General features: G+C 55.9%; 1 protein-coding gene across 3 annotated transcripts; it reads left to right on the forward strand.

The window, feature by feature from the left end:
* Positions 1-1452: 1452 nt before the first annotated feature.
* Positions 1453-13161, forward strand: Gata2 (GATA binding protein 2). Of its 3 annotated transcripts, none has more exons than XM_023706373.1 (6): positions 1453-1699; positions 6521-6793; positions 7067-7708; positions 9232-9377; positions 11232-11357; positions 11804-13161. In XM_023706373.1, exons 2-6 carry the CDS (start codon positions 6565-6567, stop codon positions 12101-12103), a joined length of 1443 nt encoding a protein of 480 aa, XP_023562141.1. In that variant the 5' UTR covers positions 1453-1699; positions 6521-6564; the 3' UTR covers positions 12104-13161. The 3 variants fall into 3 exon arrangements, with proteins under 3 accessions (XP_023562141.1, XP_023562142.1, XP_004646151.1); XM_023706374.1 differs by lacking the exon at positions 1453-1699 and adding an exon at positions 5811-5988 and having other exon boundaries at positions 9235-9377; XM_004646094.2 differs by lacking the exon at positions 1453-1699 and adding an exon at positions 5812-5988.
* The last annotated feature ends 5161 nt before the right edge of the window (positions 13162-18322 follow it).

The following is an 18322-nucleotide window of genomic DNA, read 5'->3' on the forward strand; positions in this document are numbered from 1 at the left end:
GTGTTCCTTAGGCTCAAGGCCTGAGGTTTAATTTCCAGTCTTGAAAAAAAGAAAAGAAAAAAGACAAATAGAAAGATGCACATACATATACACAGACAGGAGAATGTACACCCAGATACACAAACACTCCCAATACTCACCAGTTGATAAGAATTCTACACGGGTACCCACATCGCAACACATTCACACACACACACACACACACACACACACACACACACCAGTTCAAAGACACACAGATAAACCAGGTACACACTATTAAAGATATACATACAGTGATGTGTGCCACCCACTCCCCTTCAGCAAGCACAAATTCATTCACACAGGGACCCACACATTGCCACAGACACATAGTCACACATACTAGTTTACAGATGAACACTTGGAATGCCCACTGCTGAAGCCATATGAAGATGAAGATCCTGTAGATACCCTACCCCCCAGGACACACATCCAAGTCTGCAGACACGTACTCCTGCATGCACTACTGGCTGGGATACACATTTCCACTGAGCCACTGAAGGAAACGATGTGTTAGCTTAGTTCTGCAAACACGTGTGCATAAGATACATACAGGCCACAGCATATGGATACTGAGTCACATGAACATGGAAACCCACAGACAGCAGGTACCACAATGACAGGGGGACATATTCCCTCCCCGGAGGCATACTTGGGGACCAGCCACACACTTCTGGTCCTTCCTTGGCAAAGCATTTCCTGGGCCCAACACCACAATCACTCTCTAGGTAGTTAGAATGGGCTGGAGAGGAGGAGGGTTGGATTCCTTGGTGGGGTCCCCTAGACTCCTCTAGAAAAACCTAGGAGGCTTCTAGGAGCAAGCCCCCCACCTACCCATCCCTCAGCCTTCTAAGGACAGGTTCTCACCTTTACCAGAGTGACCTGGCTAGGGATACAGCAAAACTCCACTCCCCTCTGAACTGGGAATTCAGGTGGGCACGGGGAAGGAAGGGTTGTCCTACACACAGGCTGTTGGTGAGAGCTTGTGTGTCTGTGTGTATGTGTGTTGGCCCCACCCAGGTTGCCTGTCTGGGCCATGCACACACCCACAGCTCCATGTATGCTGTTGTGTCTGTGTTCCTGTCAACACTGTGGGTAGTGGGCTGAGGAAGGAAGAGCAGGTGTCATGTACCTGTGTCTGTGAGTGTGTGTGCCCATGGCTGGAGAGGGTCCCCAGAAAAAACTCCAGAACAGAGACTGGCATGACAGCCTTCCAAGCTTGCATCCCAGACATCAGGGGCACCCTGGAGGACTCCAGTAGTCTGGCTCAGGACAAGCAGGGTGAATATGTTCCCATTGCCCTGTGGCCAGTGGCCCTACATGACTAGCCCAGAGGCTGAGCCCAGCAATCAGAGAGCAGAGCCTGGGTCACCCTCCTGCCCCCCTGCGGTGCACTCCCCCCCAACCAGTGATGTTGAAATAAAAAGCGCTGCGCTGCGGGGCCAGGGAGAGGGAGAGGCTGCCAGCCAACTCGCCAGGGAAGTGGTGGTAAAGCCTGCTGCTCCAGTCTCTATTGCTTGCTAGGCTGCTGTCACCCCCATCCTAGCCGTTCCTCGCCCACCGGGTGGACAAAGCGGCCCACTGTGCATCGCACCATGTGGCTGCTCTGGGTGCCGACAGGGTCCTGCTGCTGAGTACCACCTCCACCACCAGGCTACTCTGGGAGCCCTGCACCCCGGTGAGTCTCTTTCAGCCTGCCTTCCTGCTTGTCCTGGGACTCAGCTTGGCTGTGGAGCCAACACTGCATAGCCACTGGCTCCACGGCCCTACCTTTGGGGTTCTGCCTGGGCCTGCCAGTCTTGAGAAACCACGGCCTTTCCTGGGGCAGATTCGGGCACCTGGACACCACAGGCTACCTCAGGCCTCTGGGTTTCCCATTCCTTCTAGGATCCCCATCTCCCAGGGCTGCGCGATCACCTCCCCCTCCTGGCCCCAACTGGAGCCTTTGTCTTCCGCCTGCACCGGGCCGCCTGAACTGATGCGTCCGAGCCGGGCTGAGCAGGCTGCACCTGCTGGCTAGTCCCGTGCGCCGGCTTTTCGAGGCTTAACCCGGCTCACTCCTGCCTGCCTGCCGCGCCCTGAGGCCTTTTATCCCATGCGGCTGGGGTGCAGGTGGGGGAGTGGACTGGGTTTGGAGGGCTCCCCCTCTTCCCCAAGTCAAAGTGGAATCCGTTTAGCGGGATTTCAATAAGAACAGGGTAGCCACAGGGCGGTGTGGGCACCAGGCGTAGACAGTGTTTGGACCTGGTTGGACTCCCGGCTTTTAGGACCACTCAGTGGTAGCCAGCCTTGAACTAGAATTTGTCTCAGCCTCCAGGCAAAAGTTATGGTGTTCAGGGCGCCCAAGATGTGGCCGTTGATCGGTTACCAGAAAACACGAAAAGAAATTCGTTTGTTTCAGAAAAACCCATGTCAACCTGGGTCAGGAACATCTGAGCATGAGCTCCAGGTCTATGCAGGCGACCCATGCTGGGATTCGTTTACGGGCAGACTGAACTTGAGAACCAGGTAGAGCCAAAGCGAAGCCCGGGTGTCTGGAGAGTGTTTCCCAGGCGGGATGACAAATTGCAAACAAATTGCATCTAACGAAAGGGATTTAGCAGTTGTCCTGCCGCAGGGCACCAGGCGCTGTGAGCACTGCTGAGCTGTCATAGAGGATGGAGAAAGGCGGGGTGATCTGTGGATCTCTGTGGGGCTGGGGTGGCCACTTGCTCAGCAGTGGATTAGAACCTGTTTAGGAGACAGAGCCCCTGGTGGTACCAGGGCCAGAGTGCCAAGACACTGCGGATTGTGGGCCTCAGGATTGTCCACAGCAGGCTGGCAGAGCCAGCAGGAAAACCAGGGAAGCGAAAGCTTTTTAATTCAAGGAGCTGGAAGTGAATCTCAAAGAGTAGAGCGGCAGTAAGGAAGGAGCCGAACCTTACCGACTTAGGCATGCCGGTGACTCCCCAGTGTCCCTGACAACGTATGCTGGGAGGCTGTGCCTAGTGAGTGAAATAGTCCTTCCGAAGGCTGTCCCTAAGCAAAAGCTTCCTTGAGCCGCCACCCACTTGTGGGCCAATTAGCTGCCCAAAGAAGAAGGTGAGAAGAATTAGGTTTCAAAGAGAAGACAAACTTAGAGGCCCCAGAGGGGCTGCTAAAGATGAGCGAAGTTTAAACAAAGAGTGAAGCACAGAGCCGGGAGCTGGGCTGCTCAGGGCTCTGGCTTGGCGGAGCTGCCACAACTTTGCACCAACCGGGTGGCTCTCAGGACCTAGGTCTGGATCCCCGGCAGAAGCCCTGAGCCAGCCCCCACCATAATCTTAACTGGGAGTCTAGGGTCACTCGCAAAGGGCTGTTAGAAAATTCTGTTTGGTGGCCACCTTCCTTCATTGGAGAAATCTTGTTTCACACAAGGAAAATGACAGCTCCTTAGTGTGATCAAAGGCCTGCATTTCCATCTAAGCTCCGAACGAAACAAAAATTGAAAAATGGACTGTATCCCTCACAAGGTGTTCCAAACCCTTAGTCTCAGAGCAGGAATGCATAAGAACTGGAATAAATGTGCTGTCACCCAGGTGGGAATGGAAACCACCAGAATTCAGCCCTTCCTGGGGGCTGAGCTGATCCTCCCGGGAGGTCTGCTCCGGGGTAAGGCGGCAGTACCATCCAGCAGGCCTGGTAGGTGAGGGCCTGCCTGACTCTCGCAAATATTCACAGCGCAGGACCCATTTATTGGCCAGCTCAGCAACCTGCTACCTGGTGCCGCGATTTTTTTCTATCATACGGGTTCATTCCTGCAGGAGAACTGGAAGTCCCGCCTCGGACGCAGGAGCTTCGGTTTCGATGGCAGCTGGGCCGAGCGGGCTGCTAGCCTGCAGTTTCTAGGAAGGCAACTCCGGGGGCTTCAGAGGACTTGGCAGAATTTCCTTCCCTGTTTTCCTGTCCAGCCCGGAGTGCGGGCAGGCAGGCTGCTGCGGGTCTCCGGAGGCCCTAGCTCAAGTGCTGCTTAACTGCCCAGCAGCTAAGCCCTATGCGCAGCGATTTTCTGAGCCGCCGAGCGGGGTAATTAAATCCCCGGCTGCACTCGCTCTGCGCAAGCCAGACGTTGGAACAGGGGCCCAACCAGGCTGGCCACCTCCACCGCCGAAGGCTAGGACATTGCCACTGCAGCCATCAACACCCCAGAAATGGAGATCTTTGAAACCGCGCGTTTGGGGGAAAGGGGCAAATTACCTGCTTGCTTTGGTGAGGGCCTCCTTGGTCACCTTGCAGTAGCCGCCGATCACTTTCTGATCGGTCCTCGCTGACACTGTCCTCGGTCGCTCCAGCCGCTCGCCCCGAAGAGCGCAGAACAGCTTGCTAGACACGGAGCAAGGGTCCCAGAGATTGCGGGCTTCAGGGACTCCTCATGGGTTTTAAGCTCTGTGGTGGTGGTGGTGAACCCCGAGCTGCGGGCGCGGAGAAGCGGAGGCGGAGGTCCCAAGAGGGCTGGCCGAGGGTTCCCGACACTCACCTGCGCGCGGCGGATTCTGCTAGGCCCAGGACGCAAGGCCGAGGGTCCCCAGAGCTAGGGCGGCCGCCCCAGCTTTCGCCTTTACCTGCGCCAGGCCTGGACAGACAAGTAGACGCCGACCGCAGAACCCGAGTTTAGCTGAGCCCTGAGCTGGCCCGGGAGGCTGACTGGAGAGCGGGGAGCTGAGCGCGGCGGCCAGGCGCCCCCGAGCCGTGGGGACCCAGCTCTCCTCCCGCCTCGGATTATTAAAAAGTTCATTTCCTGGAGAATCGGGTGACGTCAGGGGCCCGGCGTCGCGGTGGCGGGGCCGCCGGCCGGAGAAGCCGCCTCCGGTTACCCAATTACCGACCGTCAATCGCGCCCCTCCCCCCGGGTGGCCAGGACCCCCGCCCCCAATCACCGAGGAGCCCCGGGCGCCCACTGAGGCTTGCGTCGAAGGACTGTGGCGCCCCCACACCCCGCACCTGCCAGGCTCCCCCAAATGTCTGCGTCCAGATCCCCTCCCAGGCCTCAGGGCCCCCCGGGCCAACGTCCCCCTGCCAGAGCCGCAGGAGGGTGCAGAAAGAAGTGCACATTACGCCTGCACCCCGCGCTTGTTCCCGGAGTCGGGGTGTGGAGAGAGAAGCTCCGGGGACCTGGGAACTCTGAGCTAGAACCCCTGCCACCCGTCCCCCGGGGTAGCCAGGGAGAGGACCCCTGGAGGGAAACGGCTGCGCCTGCCTAGGGCGCCTCTCCTGCTGGCGTCGGCGCCAGGCCGGGTCTCACCGCCTAGCCCCGGGCAGTGCGGCCGCAGGGTCTGCGAGGCCACGCCCGAGGGGACGCCCCCTCCTGGCCACCTCCTCCTTCGCCATCTACCCCACCACCAATCGTGCCCGGCCTAGCACAGCCCTGGTAGCCCTGGGACGCAGACCCAGGTACTCTCTCGGGCGCCCGCACCCCCTGGTTCCCCCGGCCCGGGGACACAGGTCTGAGAAGGTGGCAGCTTCGGGCTGCGCGCGTCGGTGGAAAGTGGTGGGGCAGAGAACTCTTGTAGAGAGGGCCAAGAGAAAAGGTCAGCCTCGGAGACCCTTACACCCAGGGAGCGCGCTTAGGGTTGGGGTCCCGGGACGGGGGCGTGAGCAGCGGGGCAGCCGCCAGGGCGCTGGGAGGGGCGCCCGCGCCGGGCCGAGTCCCGCGGCGGAGTTGCGGGCACAGCCAATAGGGGGCGGAGGCTGGGCGGCGCGCGGCACTGATTGGCTGGCGCCAGCTTCTTAGGCGTGCGCGGCCCCCGCTTCATGTCTGAGCAGGAGTCGGCAGCTGGCGCCAGCGCGGCCGGACGATGCCGAGCGGCCAGAGCCGGGCGGGCCCGAGGCCGAGGCGCGCGCCGTCCCCCGCCCCTGCCCCGTGAGCCGCGGCCTCCGCACGCGCCGTCCCGAGCCGCAGCGGCACTCCCATCTCTGCCGGTGCCTCCGAGCCGCAGCGGCGCTGCGCGCGTAAGTTGGGGTGCGAGCGACATGGGGGGCCGGCGCCCCTAGTTCTCAGGGGTCTCCCGCGGCTGGGCGTAGGAGGGGGGCGTGCGGGGGAGCGGTCCCGGCTCCGCTGCTAGAAGTGCACTTGGCGTAGGGCCGCGGGTGCGTGTCTTAGGTGTCCCGGGTTCGTGTTGTGCCGGCTCCAAGCGTGGGTGTGGACGTGTCGCCGCAATCCCGCGCCCCGTGGGTGTCCGGGCATCAACTTTAAGTCTGAGTTCGTGTTTGTGCACCCAAGGGCTGGGACACAGCCTACCCTGTACCATCCGCGCGCGTTTGCGGGGTCCCCGCTCATAACCCCTTGTGCACTGTGTGCGGCTCTGGGGCCGCGGGTAAACACCCACGCGGGTGTGCGTGGCTAGGACCCCTCCCCCGCTTTCCTTTCGTTTCGAACTGTGCGCTTTCCTCCCAACCGGGATTGGTCTTTCGCGGTGCCTGGGTCATCCTTTGAGGATGTCCGCATCTGGCTATGCTCTTAACGCCCCTTCGTGTCGCCCAGGGTCAACACCGTCCCGCACAGACCCCGAATCACCACCGCGGGCCATGGAGGTGGCGCCAGAGCAGCCGCGCTGGATGGCGCACCCTGCGGTGTTGAATGCGCAGCACCCCGACTCCCACCACCCAGGCCTGGCGCACAACTACATGGAGCCGGCCCAGCTGCTGCCCCCCGACGAGGTGGACGTTTTCTTCAACCACCTGGACTCGCAGGGCAATCCCTACTATGCTAACCCGGCGCACGCGCGAGCGCGCGTCTCCTACAGCCCCGCGCACGGTGAGCGCGGCCCCGGGCCGGTGGGAGGGAGGAGGACGTCTGCTTCCCGGATGTGGGAGCCGCAGAGCTGGGCGGGAAAGGTGGGGGCCGCGGTGCTGGAGAGGTCTCTGCTTTTGCAGGCTGGTCAGTTGCGGATCTGCTCTGGCCACGGTCCTCAACTCGGTATCACCTTCCAGATTAAGACCAGCGGGATGGCTCGTTTCAAGCTCGTTTTGGTGGGGAGGGTGCTGCTGCAGTTTTCCTGAGTTGTGATCCCTGTCCTCTTCCCCGCAGCCCGCCTGACAGGAGGGCAGATGTGCCGGCCACACTTGTTGCACAGCCCTGGCCTGCCCTGGCTGGACGGGGGCAAGGCTGCCCTCTCGGCCGCCGCTGCGCACCATCACAACCCCTGGACAGTGAGCCCCTTCTCCAAGACGCCGCTGCACCCCTCAGCTGCTGGGGGACCGGGCGGGCCGCTGTCCGTGTACCCGGGGGCTGCAGGTGGGAGTGGAGGAGGAAGCGCCAGCTCGGTGGCCTCCCTCACCCCCACCGCGGCCCACTCTGGCTCTCACCTCTTCGGCTTTCCACCCACACCACCCAAAGAAGTGTCACCGGACCCCAGCACCACAGGGGCTGCCTCCCCAGCCTCATCATCTGCGGGGGCTAGCGCAGCCAGGGGAGAGGACAAGGACGGTGTCAAGTACCAGGTGTCACTGACCGAGAGCATGAAGCTGGAAGGCGGCAGTCCCCTGCGCCCAGGCCTGGCCTCCATGGGCACTCAGCCTGCCACCCACCACCCTATCCCCACATATCCCTCTTACGTGCCCGCTGCTGCCCATGACTACAGCAGCGGACTCTTCCACCCAGGGGGCTTTCTGGGTGGCCCGGCATCCAGCTTCACCCCAAAACAGCGCAGCAAGACCCGCTCCTGCTCAGGTAAAGGTGGCAAGGGGACGTGGTGGTGGAGGTGGGGCTGTGTGTGCCTTTGTGGGAGCAACTGTGATTTGGGGGAGAGGAGTCAACTCAGCCGTCCACCAAAAGACAGAAGATGTTTGAGGCCACTGTTCCTACTTTAAAAGTCCCTAGTGGCCCCAGAGTTCAGCTCTCCATTTTTTTCTCTGTGGTCCCTGAAAAGAGCAGGAATTGCCTCTTCCTTTCCCTGAAACTCAGCACAAACGCAGCAGCTTCATGACCTAGTGTGTGCGGGAATGCAGGCTGAAGGTGAGGGTGGCTGCATGTGCCTGTGCCTGTGCGGACGTGTCTGCGAGCGTGTGCTCGTGCTTCGGGTCCTGCAGGGCTCCCAGAGCCTAAAGGAATCTGGTTGTCCAATGCAATCAGTCTATCTTAGAATTTCAGCGGCTCCTGATCTCCTTGGGAGATTTTCCCTAGAGCAAAATTCCCAGGATTTGTCTCTCTCTCCAGCCCCCAGCATGTCCTCCACTGCCTCTCCCTGAGGGACCGGGTGAAGGGATGAGAGCGGGTGCCCGCACCCCTGGGCCAGCAGCAGCTGGACTAAGCTGGGTTTGTCCAGGAATCTGGCCGCAGGGCAATCATCTATGGCCAGCACAGGTCGCATGCTGTGGGTGCCTCCTGCCCAACTCCTTTGAGCCAGGGAGGGGGAAGGAAAGTTTTAAAAACTTTTGCCTGAGTTCAGGAATTACCTTCGCTTGCTGGAATTAATGGGGAATCTGTCGAAACCAAATCAAGGAGAGTTTCCTGGATGACATGTCCATAAGAGGTGCCTTACCTCAGCCTCTCCAGTGCCCCAGCCTGGGTGTGCCCCGATCTGAAGACCAGCTCGCTCATGCTGTTCTCAGCCCTTTCTCCCAAGTTTGTTTTTTTGTGTGTGTGTGTGTGTGTGTGTGTGTGTGTGTGTGTGTGTGTTTTAATTTAAATTCCAGATGGCTTTTTAACAACAACGAAAACCTAAAAAACAAGGCCACTTAGTCCAAAGTGAAAGAACTTCTTATTTTACTTTAAAGAACAAATTTGCCCTGCATCCAGGACTGAATTCTAGGGTTTCAGGGGAAGGGGAGAAGTTTACTTTCTGACTCTGGATGGAGAGTAGGGAGATCTCAGTGGGGCTAAAGGTGGAGAATGTGGAACAGACTCTGAAGGTGGTGTTACTTGGGGAGACAGGAGAGAGGGGACACAGGGGAACAGAAAGGGGTGTCCCAGCACTGTCCAGGTGCTCACTGAGAATCCCTGGAGACCTAGCTGCCCCTCTTTCCTCCTTTCCCAGCTTCCCTTTTGGGATTTGGAACAGTAATTTGGCCTTCAAAGGCTCTCTGGACCCTCTTTCCTGGAGACCTCCTGAGTCCCTCTACCAACTTGGGCCTGGAACTCTGCGTAACTCCATCTTAAATTGGGTCGGACTTTGTCTTCCCTGAACCTCCATTCTCCCTGGCTCTCTTTCCTTCTGTGAGCGACCTTGTCAGTCTCTTCCTGTCTCCCCACAGAAGGCCGAGAGTGTGTCAACTGCGGGGCCACGGCCACCCCTCTCTGGCGGCGGGATGGCACTGGCCATTACCTGTGCAATGCCTGCGGCCTCTACCACAAGATGAACGGGCAGAACCGGCCACTTATCAAGCCCAAACGGAGGCTGGTAGGAGTGGGAGCCTTGGGAGGGTGGGGGCAGATGGCTCTGGGGACAGAGCACACCGCACACCGCACGGGTTGTTGAATGGGCGGGCGGTACAACCTGAGCAGGAGTTAATTAAGGAGAAAAAAACAGGCCAACCCCAAACAAAACAAAACATAACATAACAAAATAAACCGGAGCTTCTCCACCTGAACTCTTTTATCATTAAAATCTTGAGGGTCAGTCGGGGTCACCCTCCTTCCTGGCCAGATTCTTTCCTGCCAGACTTCCTGTTCCGAAGCCCACCAGGTACCCTCGTACCATCTTGTTCCGGGGATCTCCAGAGTGTGTCCCGGGGCCACCCTTCCTCCTTTGGCCTGCCTCTCTCTTTAAAAATAGGTCCCTGAAGTCCTTGCCCCAGGCCAGTCTGGGCAGCCCTCCTAGTCTCCCCAACTCCAAATCTCTTGCTTATTTAAATAAAACATACTCACTCCAGCCACCAAAAAACCCTGCCCTTTATTATTTTTCCATGGAGTCACCTATACTGTGTATTTTCATTTGAGTGATTTTTAAAAAAATGCCCTTTCGGATCTCCTGCTGGAGTTTCCTATCCGGACATCTGCAGCCTGAAGATAAGGAAACTTCGTGTATCTGTTTCCGGACTGCGAGAGTTTTCAGAGAGGCTCCTCGGCTCAGTCCTGCCTCTCGCTGGGCTGTTTTGAAATTTCTAATACTCTCCGCTCTGCAAATAATGCGTAAAATGCTAAGAATAATAAATATATTTTTTCAGGGTGAAGTGATTTATGAGGCTTAAATCGTTCACTGCTTTAGGGGCCCTTTTTTTTCTGGCCCAGAGCAAGGGCAGGGTGAGGGCTGGCGGGTAGGGTAGAGTAGGGTAGGGTAGGGGTGGAGGACGCGCAGTTGGCCCCTGAGTCAGAATTCCAGCTTCAGGCTGCTTACTCACTGCGTCCCTCCCCGCCCCCACGCTGCAGTCCCGTCCATCCCCTGTGACCACCCTGGGTCCCAGCCGATCCAGATGCTGCTGGGGGGAGGGGGGACTGCAGCCCCAGCTCTTTGGGAAGCATTAGTGGAACTCGTGCTCTTTCTGTTTGTGCGGGGCTGGCGCTGGTGGAACCGCAAGAGGGGAAAGGTTCCACCACGCCTGGGTGCCTTCAGCTCCTTAGCCCGGGGACCAGACCCTCCCTGCCAGACCCCACCTCGGCCTGGCATTTCCTGAGGTTAGAGCTCTGAGGTTTGGGGAGCGGGGCTGGAGGAGGGAAATGTCCCAGATCTACGTGGGCTGGCCAGTGTGGTAGCCTCCACTCGCATGTGACCATGGGTCACCAGGACTGTGGCCAGTGCAATCACAAGGACTGACGTTTTAATTTCACCAAATGTAGAGCAGTTAATTTCAGTAGCCCCGTGAGGCAAGTGATTGCCATATTGGAGGGGCCACTCAGCTCTACGTCTGGCTGTGGCCCTGGTCCCCGGAATTCTGAGTGTTGAAAGTGCTGGGGAGGAGACCCCGTCTGCTCCAGCCGCAGAACTTGAGGGGGCAGAACTAGCCAAGGGTGCCCACACCACTGAGAGCCTCAGTTTCCTCACTTACAGAGTTAGGTTGCTCAGCAGCTGGGTGAAGTGGCTGATTGCCCTTCCCAGCTTTTACAGCCCCGTTGGCTTCTAAGATCAGATTTCTGAGTTCTTTCTTCTAAACTTATGCGATTATGGTCTTGTTCTCAAATTCTAAATGCCACCGTTCTGAGATGCCTGATTCCCCTGGGAGATTCCCATTAAGTGGCTGGGCTGGAGGGAGGTCGCTGAGGTGGGGCGTGGGAGCCCAGCCTGCTGACACGGCCCTTCCCCTCCCCTCCCCTGCAGTCAGCAGCCAGGAGAGCGGGCACCTGCTGTGCGAATTGTCAGACGACAACCACCACCTTATGGCGCCGCAACGCCAACGGGGACCCTGTCTGCAACGCTTGTGGCCTCTACTACAAGCTGCACAATGTGAGCCCGCCCCACCCCTCCCCAGGGACCTCTGGTCTTTGTGCTGCTGGGCACGAAGCCCCAGCCACAATATCCAGCTTGGCTTGGCTTGGGGAGTAGTGGCCGCCGGCCTGCAAGGCAAGCCTGGAGCCCCAGAAGGGCTTCCTGTAAGAGGGCGTGCTGCTGGCCGGCAGTCTCTATGTGAACCCACGCTGGAGGCAGGAGAGGATTTGGGGTGTCTGTGTGGGAGGCCATGATGGCATTTGCGAGCAGGAACCAGGAAGCTTCAAGCCACCCTTCCTGAAATGGTAGCAGTCCAGGCTTAGGGGGGCTTGGACGGGTAGTGTTGAAGGCTGGGCTGACAGAACAGGTCCAGGCATCCAGAGCTCCCAGCTTGGTCTCCTTTGTCTCTTGAAGAAGTAGGGGACCTGAAACCTGTCTCCTAAAGACTCTGTGCTTGCCCCTAGGTTAACAGGCCCCTGACCATGAAGAAGGAAGGCATCCAGACCCGGAATAGGAAGATGTCCAACAAGTCCAAGAAGAGCAAGAAAGGGGCTGAGTGCTTCGAGGAGCTGTCCAAGTGCATGCAGGAGAAGTCGTCCCCCTTCAGTGCGGCTACGTTGGCCGGACATATGGCCCCTGTGGGCCACCTCCCACCTTTCAGCCACTCGGGACACATCCTGCCCACGCCAACACCCATCCATCCCTCTTCCAGCCTCTCCTTTGGCCACCCCCACCCGTCCAGCATGGTGACTGCCATGGGCTAGGGACAGCATCCTGCTGCACAGATAGATGTCCAGGAGGGGTGTGCTTTCAGGATGGGTGGACCAGGCCCCATGCAGCCACCCTTCCCTGGAGATTGATGCCACTCCTGCCAGGCCCCAGCCGCTCCTGCCAGCCTGGCCAGAGCCCAGAGCCGCCGCCTCCACGGCCAGCTCCAGCTCTGCAGCTCAGCAACAGCAGCAGCAGCAGCAGCAGCAGCAGCAGCAGCCGCCGCAGCCGCCGCCGCCTGCCGGCCTTTACTGTGAATATTCTCTACTGGGCCAGAGGCTGTCCCCGTGCCCTGCCCAGGTGGGGTCCCTTTGTGGACAATTATCTGCAAGGTGAACAGGGACAACTTCGTGGCAAAACATGGGTCAGGGGAAAGACAAATGCAACCATTTTTTGAAGGAAAAAGAAGTAGGCAAAGATAATTTATTTTGCTTTTGTTTCTAACAGGGACTTGGACACTGGGAAGCCTGGGCTCTTCCTTGGGCCCATCGCTGCCCAAGAGCTCTGAGGGGCAGGTCTGCGGGGATGTCCCTCATCCCCTCCTGCTCCAGCTTCCCTCTCTGAAATCACTCAACTCCAGGCTGGGTCATGCCGAGGCCCCAGAGGCTGGCGGCTAGCTGGGGCTGAGAGCCGGTGCAGCCCGAGGGTCAGGCCCTGGAGGGCAGAGACAATCGCGGGCGGTCCTGCGCAGATTCCCAGGCCAGGGCTGGGTCACAGGAAGGAAACAACATTTTCTTGAAAAGGGAAACGTCTCCCAGGTCTCTCCCCAGGCTTTGAGGCTGAAGCCGGTATGACCTGTGTGCCCCAAACGGGCCAGAGCCACAGCCTGAATTCTGTGCCAGGTGGACCCCTGTAAATACATCCTTTTTCTGCTCCCCCCTCAACCCCTCCCCTCCCACTCTTAGACAAACAAGAAAATACTCGAAACAAAACTGTATAAGCTTCACTTGTTGATGAGTTCGTTCTTTTTATTTTTAAATTCTTCCTGGGTCCAGTCAATTGTACGTTGCCACAGAATCCCTACTATGGGAAAAAATAAATCCAATAAACTAAGGTTGGCGCTTTGCGATTCTCTTTGGAAGTATTCTTGGATCTCACAGCCCTAGCAGGGGTGGGAGTGAGGTCGGCTGCTTTTGGTTTCCAGGACCCAGCAGGCTGGTTGGTGGCAACAGGATTGGGGGTTCAGTGCCTACACGGAGTAGGCATCCTGCTGGGGTTCCAGGGTTCTGTTCTGCTGTGGCTGTCTGGATCCTTCCAAGGTACAGCTGTACATAAACGTGTCCCAAGTTAGATTCTGTATGCAGTGGTGGTGGGGTGCAGTGGCTGGCGAGGGGTCCCCCAGCCCAGGAAGACGATTGTGCTGATTTAGTTGACCAAGTGCAATAGGGGCCTGCCAACCGCTGCGAGGAGCACCACAGCCGGAAGTAACTTATTTTGTACTAGTATTGGCATAAGAAAAAGAATCAGCAGTATTTTCTGTTTTAATGTTTTATTTTGCTTGTTTTATTTTTGATTAGTGAACTAAGTTATTGTTAATTATGTACAACATTTATATATTGTCTGTAAAAATTGTATGCTATCCTATTCCTTTAAAGTGAATACTGTTAAGAATAATAAAATACTTTTTGTGAACGTTCAGGCCTGTCTTAAGGGTTCCTGGGGCAGGTGGCCTGTTCTTTGTGGGGGACGGAAGGCTAGATCTGGGTCCACTTCTGACACCACTTCTGATACTCTTTCCCTGAATTGCTTCTGTTTGAGTTTCCTGTGACACCAAACCAGGGCCCCTGTGGCTGACTGGTGTTTTTTAAGAGCTGGAGAACTTTCTTGCAGAATCCAAGGACCAATCCAAGTCTTCGCCCTTGTTCACTTCGCCAGGTACTCATGTGCTCTGGCTTTTGGTCACCGCAAATGCTGTTCATGGACAAATTTGATCAACATCTTTGATCACTAATGCCAATGATTGCTGTCATCTTTGATCAGTGATGTTGGTCATTACAGATAGCCATGTCGGATGTTCCTTATCAATGACATATCTGACTGACTGCCAGAGCCTGCCACCAGGCAGCTCATTGCTAACAACAAATCACCAACAAGCAGTCACCAATATTTTATGATAACTCATGGGTGATGGATCTGACAGTGACCCATCAGGTCTGCTGTAGAACACAGGCCCAGTTGTCTCCAGTGGCTCTCTTCTCACCAGTGGCTGTGATTGCCAGCGTGTTGGTCACCAATGCTCCCCGTCACTAATATCCTATGCCAATAGCAGGAACACCAGTGTCACTGATCAGTGTTTCCTTTCTTCTTTAAAAAAAAAAAAATTATTTGAGGTGGAGTTCTCACTGTGTTGCCCAGCCTGGCCTCAAACTCCTGGATTTAAGTGTTCATCCTGACTCGGCCTTCTAAGTAGCTGGGAGGGACTATAGGTGGATGTTACCAGACCAGATGATTGGTGTCTCTATGTTTTTATTTTGTGGTACTGGAAACTGAATCCTGGACCTTCACATTGAGCTACATCCCCAGACTTTTTAGTATCTTTTAAAAATACTGAGAAGGGGCCGGGGAGATGGCTCAGTGGAATAAGCGCTTCTCTGGCAAGCGCAAGGGCCTGAGTTCAATCCCCTGTTCCACAAAAAATTAAAAAAAAAAAAAAATACTGAGAAAATGCGAAGGGGCGAGGGGGGGGGCTTGAACTTGTGATTCTCCTGCCTCAGATCATTGTTTTTTTTCTAATGATCTGATCATTCACATGTGCTCTCCAACATTTCCAATCACACTGTTTCTCATCACCTATGTCTCTCTCTCTCTTTTTTTTTTTTTTTTGCAGGACTGGGGATTGAATTTAGGTCCTTGGGCTGGCCAAATAGCTCAGCAGACTAAAGCACCTGCTTAGGCAGACTCAGGGCCTACGAGTTCCATTCCCAGGCCTACTGGGCAGGCTCTTCCCTTGGGGTGTGTTGAGACTGCCATTGAGGCTGGGTGTGGTGGCACAAGCCTGTAATCCCAGCTCTTGGGAGGCTGTAAATAGGAGGATCACGACGAGTCCAGTCTATGTAATAAGACCCTCTAGACCCTTTACTAAACACACACACACACACACACACACACACACACACACACACACAGCAAGAACTCAGGCAAGCGCTTATTCTACTGAGCCATCTCCCTGGCCCCACCAATGTCTCCTTAACAATGCCCTTGACCACTTATCTCTGCCACCATTATCTCTAACCAACAATGTTCCTGATCACAGAATCTTCCCACCATCAAGTTATCTACCAAGGTGGTCATCAGTGAATCCTACTCACCAACATCCCTCACCTCCAGTCATCAACATCTCTAATGCCGAATTCCAGGGAGCACTGAATCTTCTTCCCAGTGCCTGGTGGCTAAATATCCCTGCTCCCCAGAGTCCCTTATACCCTAGCCACCTATCCCTAGCCACTGCCAACACTAGTTACAATGATCACTATTCTATAATCAGCAATGTGTCTGATCCCCAGTGGGTGACCTATGGCTTTCTCAATAAGCAGGATCTCTGGACACCCTGTCCCCAGTTGTTAAATTTGATCACCAAAGTCCCCTTTATTTTTAGTCATCCTGGACTTGTACACCAAACACTCCTGGTCACTCACATCTTTGATGAGTGATTAATGGAATACCCAGTCTGTGGTGGTGCTGATCTGTAGGACCTCTGAGCACTGCCCCCTGAAGGTCGGGATGTGACCTCAACTCTCTCTGATGGTATTTTGTGAAAGATGTCATCCCTCAATGACTCTCCCATTCCTAATTAGAAGTCATCCATCCCTAATCATCATGATCTCAGGTCACCAGCATCTATTCCCTGGGGTCCCTGATGACTAGGATTTCTGATTATTCTTCAGTAGCTCTGAGACCCACTTAGTCCAGGAGATTTTCTCTTCTTGGTGCTGGCAGCCACGGCCCTAGCAGGAAGGGCCAAAGTCCGGATGTGGCACCACTGCCCTCCTCAGATTCCTCCTTGTGGAACTGACACCTGGATTAACAGCAGCCAGCTGGTGTTTTGGCTGGGTGAGCCCTGCCTGGGCTCTTGCTGAAGCACAGTAGCCTTGGACCCCATAGGGTCCCTCATGGCTCACTGTGCACCCCATCACTCTAGAGCATTCTGCCTCCTCCACTCTTCCTGCCAGCTATTGCCACAGTGAGACAGGGACAGTCTCTGTGCTGTCTCCTGGCCCACAACTGCAGGACTGTGATCACATATTCAGACGTGTGTCCTGAGAAATTCCTGCATGCCATGTACCTTTCTAGATTTTGGGGCTACATCTGTGAATAAAACAAACAAGAATTAAACACAATAATGATGCTATGCTACCTGGCCTTTTGCATGCTTGCCAGGCCCACAGTCCAGAGTCCAAAGCCAGAGCCAGTCCAGTACATAGGGACTAGAATCTGAGGCCTAGAACCTACATCCCAGAAACTGAGAAATGACTCCAAAATACAAAGCTCAGAGCCTAGATCCTCCAACCCACGATTCAGAGGTTGGAACTCAGAATCTAGAATTTAACCAAAACTCTGAGATGTGGCCCAGAGTCTCAGAATCCAGATCCTAGTAGTACACAGAGCCCAGAACTTTGGCCTTGAATGTGGGATCCCAAATCTACAGCCTAGAGCCCAGAACTCATAACTCAGCTTGGAGGACATGGAGCCCAAGATCCAGAACTTGGGTCCCAGAGCCTAGAACCTCACATCTAGAATGTGGCTGAGGACCTACAGGTCAGAATCCAGAGCCTCAAACTCAGAATGAACCCCTCAAGGGGCCACCTTGTTCCTCTGAGCCCCTTGACTTATTCCCCTTTGCCCTGCCAGCCCAGTTTGAGGAGCACTCAGTGCCAGGGGTGGCAATGTTAGCCAGCAGGAAGTGAGCACATAAATAGGTTCCCTCTCCAGCCACAGTGACTCCAGAGCACGCAGGGACTGCGTGTGGTCATCCTGTGCCCTCTACCCACTCAGGTAGGTACTTCCTGCAGGTCTGCTGAATAGATTTGTTTACTCCACACATCTATTGGCCTTGTTCCTGATATTTAGAAGGGGAATCTCTCTCTCTCTCTCTCTCTGTCTCTCTCTGTCTCTCTGTCTCTGTCTCTGTCTCTGTCTCTCTCTCTCTCTCTCTCTCTCTCTCTCACACACACACACACACACACACACACACGGAGACCCTTGGCCTGGTGACAGACTCTTGGCACAGAGGCTACAGTTGGGGGAGGCCAGCGTGTTCAGCTGGGAAGAGAGAGGCCCCTGGGTTGGAGTCTCAGCAAGTCACTCGGGAGCCACAGAACCCAGGCTAAGAGGGCTGCAGTGTGCAGCTTCTGTTCCCTCTCCATACCCCAACTGCTGGGAGCCCTTGCTCCACTAAACAGTTTAGATTCTGTGGACACAAAGCCAAGCCCTGGGCAGGGCTGGACATGCAGCTGGGCGCTGCCAGTGGCCGCTTTGGGCAGGCGAGGACCGCCTTCATGGGGTTCCTGGGCCCTGGCGCCAGGGCGGCCGGGGTGGGGTCGGCCTTTGTTCCATCTGTTTGCACCCAGGTGGGGCTGCTGGCCCTTCCTCCCCTCCACAAGCTGCAGGCTCCAAGGCCTGGCTTCTTACTCCCATTTTCCATAGGAAGAAAGCACATCATCCCTGGACTTCTTCGGGACCAGCTCAGTCCTGCTCCAGACCCTCCTATCTCCTGATGCCCCACACTGAGAACAGAAAAAGATCAGACTTCCAAAGGGTCCCTAGGGCCACAGACAGGGCCCCTGCCCTGGGGACTATGTGGGGAGGAATGCGGGCCATCCATCTGCCTGACCCCTGACCAGGGACAAACTTACCTGAGGCAGCACAGAGGACAAACAAGGCAGCGCAGTCCCCAGGGTGGGTGGGTCCTCAGACAGTTTACGACACAGACAATTCCATTCCAATGCCACAGGCTGGGTTTTTTTGTTTTTTTTTTTTTAATAGAAGCAAAATAATAAAATGCTTCCAAACTTTATCTGGAAAAAAGAAACAAACAAGGCCAGCAGAAGAAATCAGAAAATTAGGGAAAATAAAAGTGACAAGTATGTATGGGTATGTGAAATGCTTTCCAATATAAAACAAGATTTTATTATCACAGTCTTTCAAGCCTGATGCTTGGCTGTTTAAGGATAAACAGCTCAATGGGGAGTCTGAAACAGATCCCATTATTTACAAGA

The sequence above is a fragment of the Octodon degus genome, unplaced genomic scaffold (genome assembly GCF_000260255.1).
Source record: "Octodon degus isolate 3935 unplaced genomic scaffold, OctDeg1.0 scaffold00254, whole genome shotgun sequence".
In the NCBI taxonomy this organism is placed as follows: domain Eukaryota; kingdom Metazoa; phylum Chordata; class Mammalia; order Rodentia; family Octodontidae; genus Octodon; species Octodon degus.

What these genes read in the sequence shown, in the direction of transcription:
- Gata2 (XM_023706373.1), top strand. Translation starts at nt 6,565, where the DNA reads ATGGAGGTGGCGCCAGAGCAGCCGCGCTGGATGGCGCACCCTGCGGTG. An exon ending in TCAAGCCCAAACGGAGGCTG is followed by an intron (nt 9,378 to 11,231) that starts GTAGGAGTGGGA and finishes CCTCCCCTGCAG; the next exon opens with TCAGCAGCCAGGAGAGCGGG. An exon ending in TCTACTACAAGCTGCACAAT is followed by an intron (nt 11,358 to 11,803) that starts GTGAGCCCGCCC and finishes GCTTGCCCCTAG; the next exon opens with GTTAACAGGCCCCTGACCAT.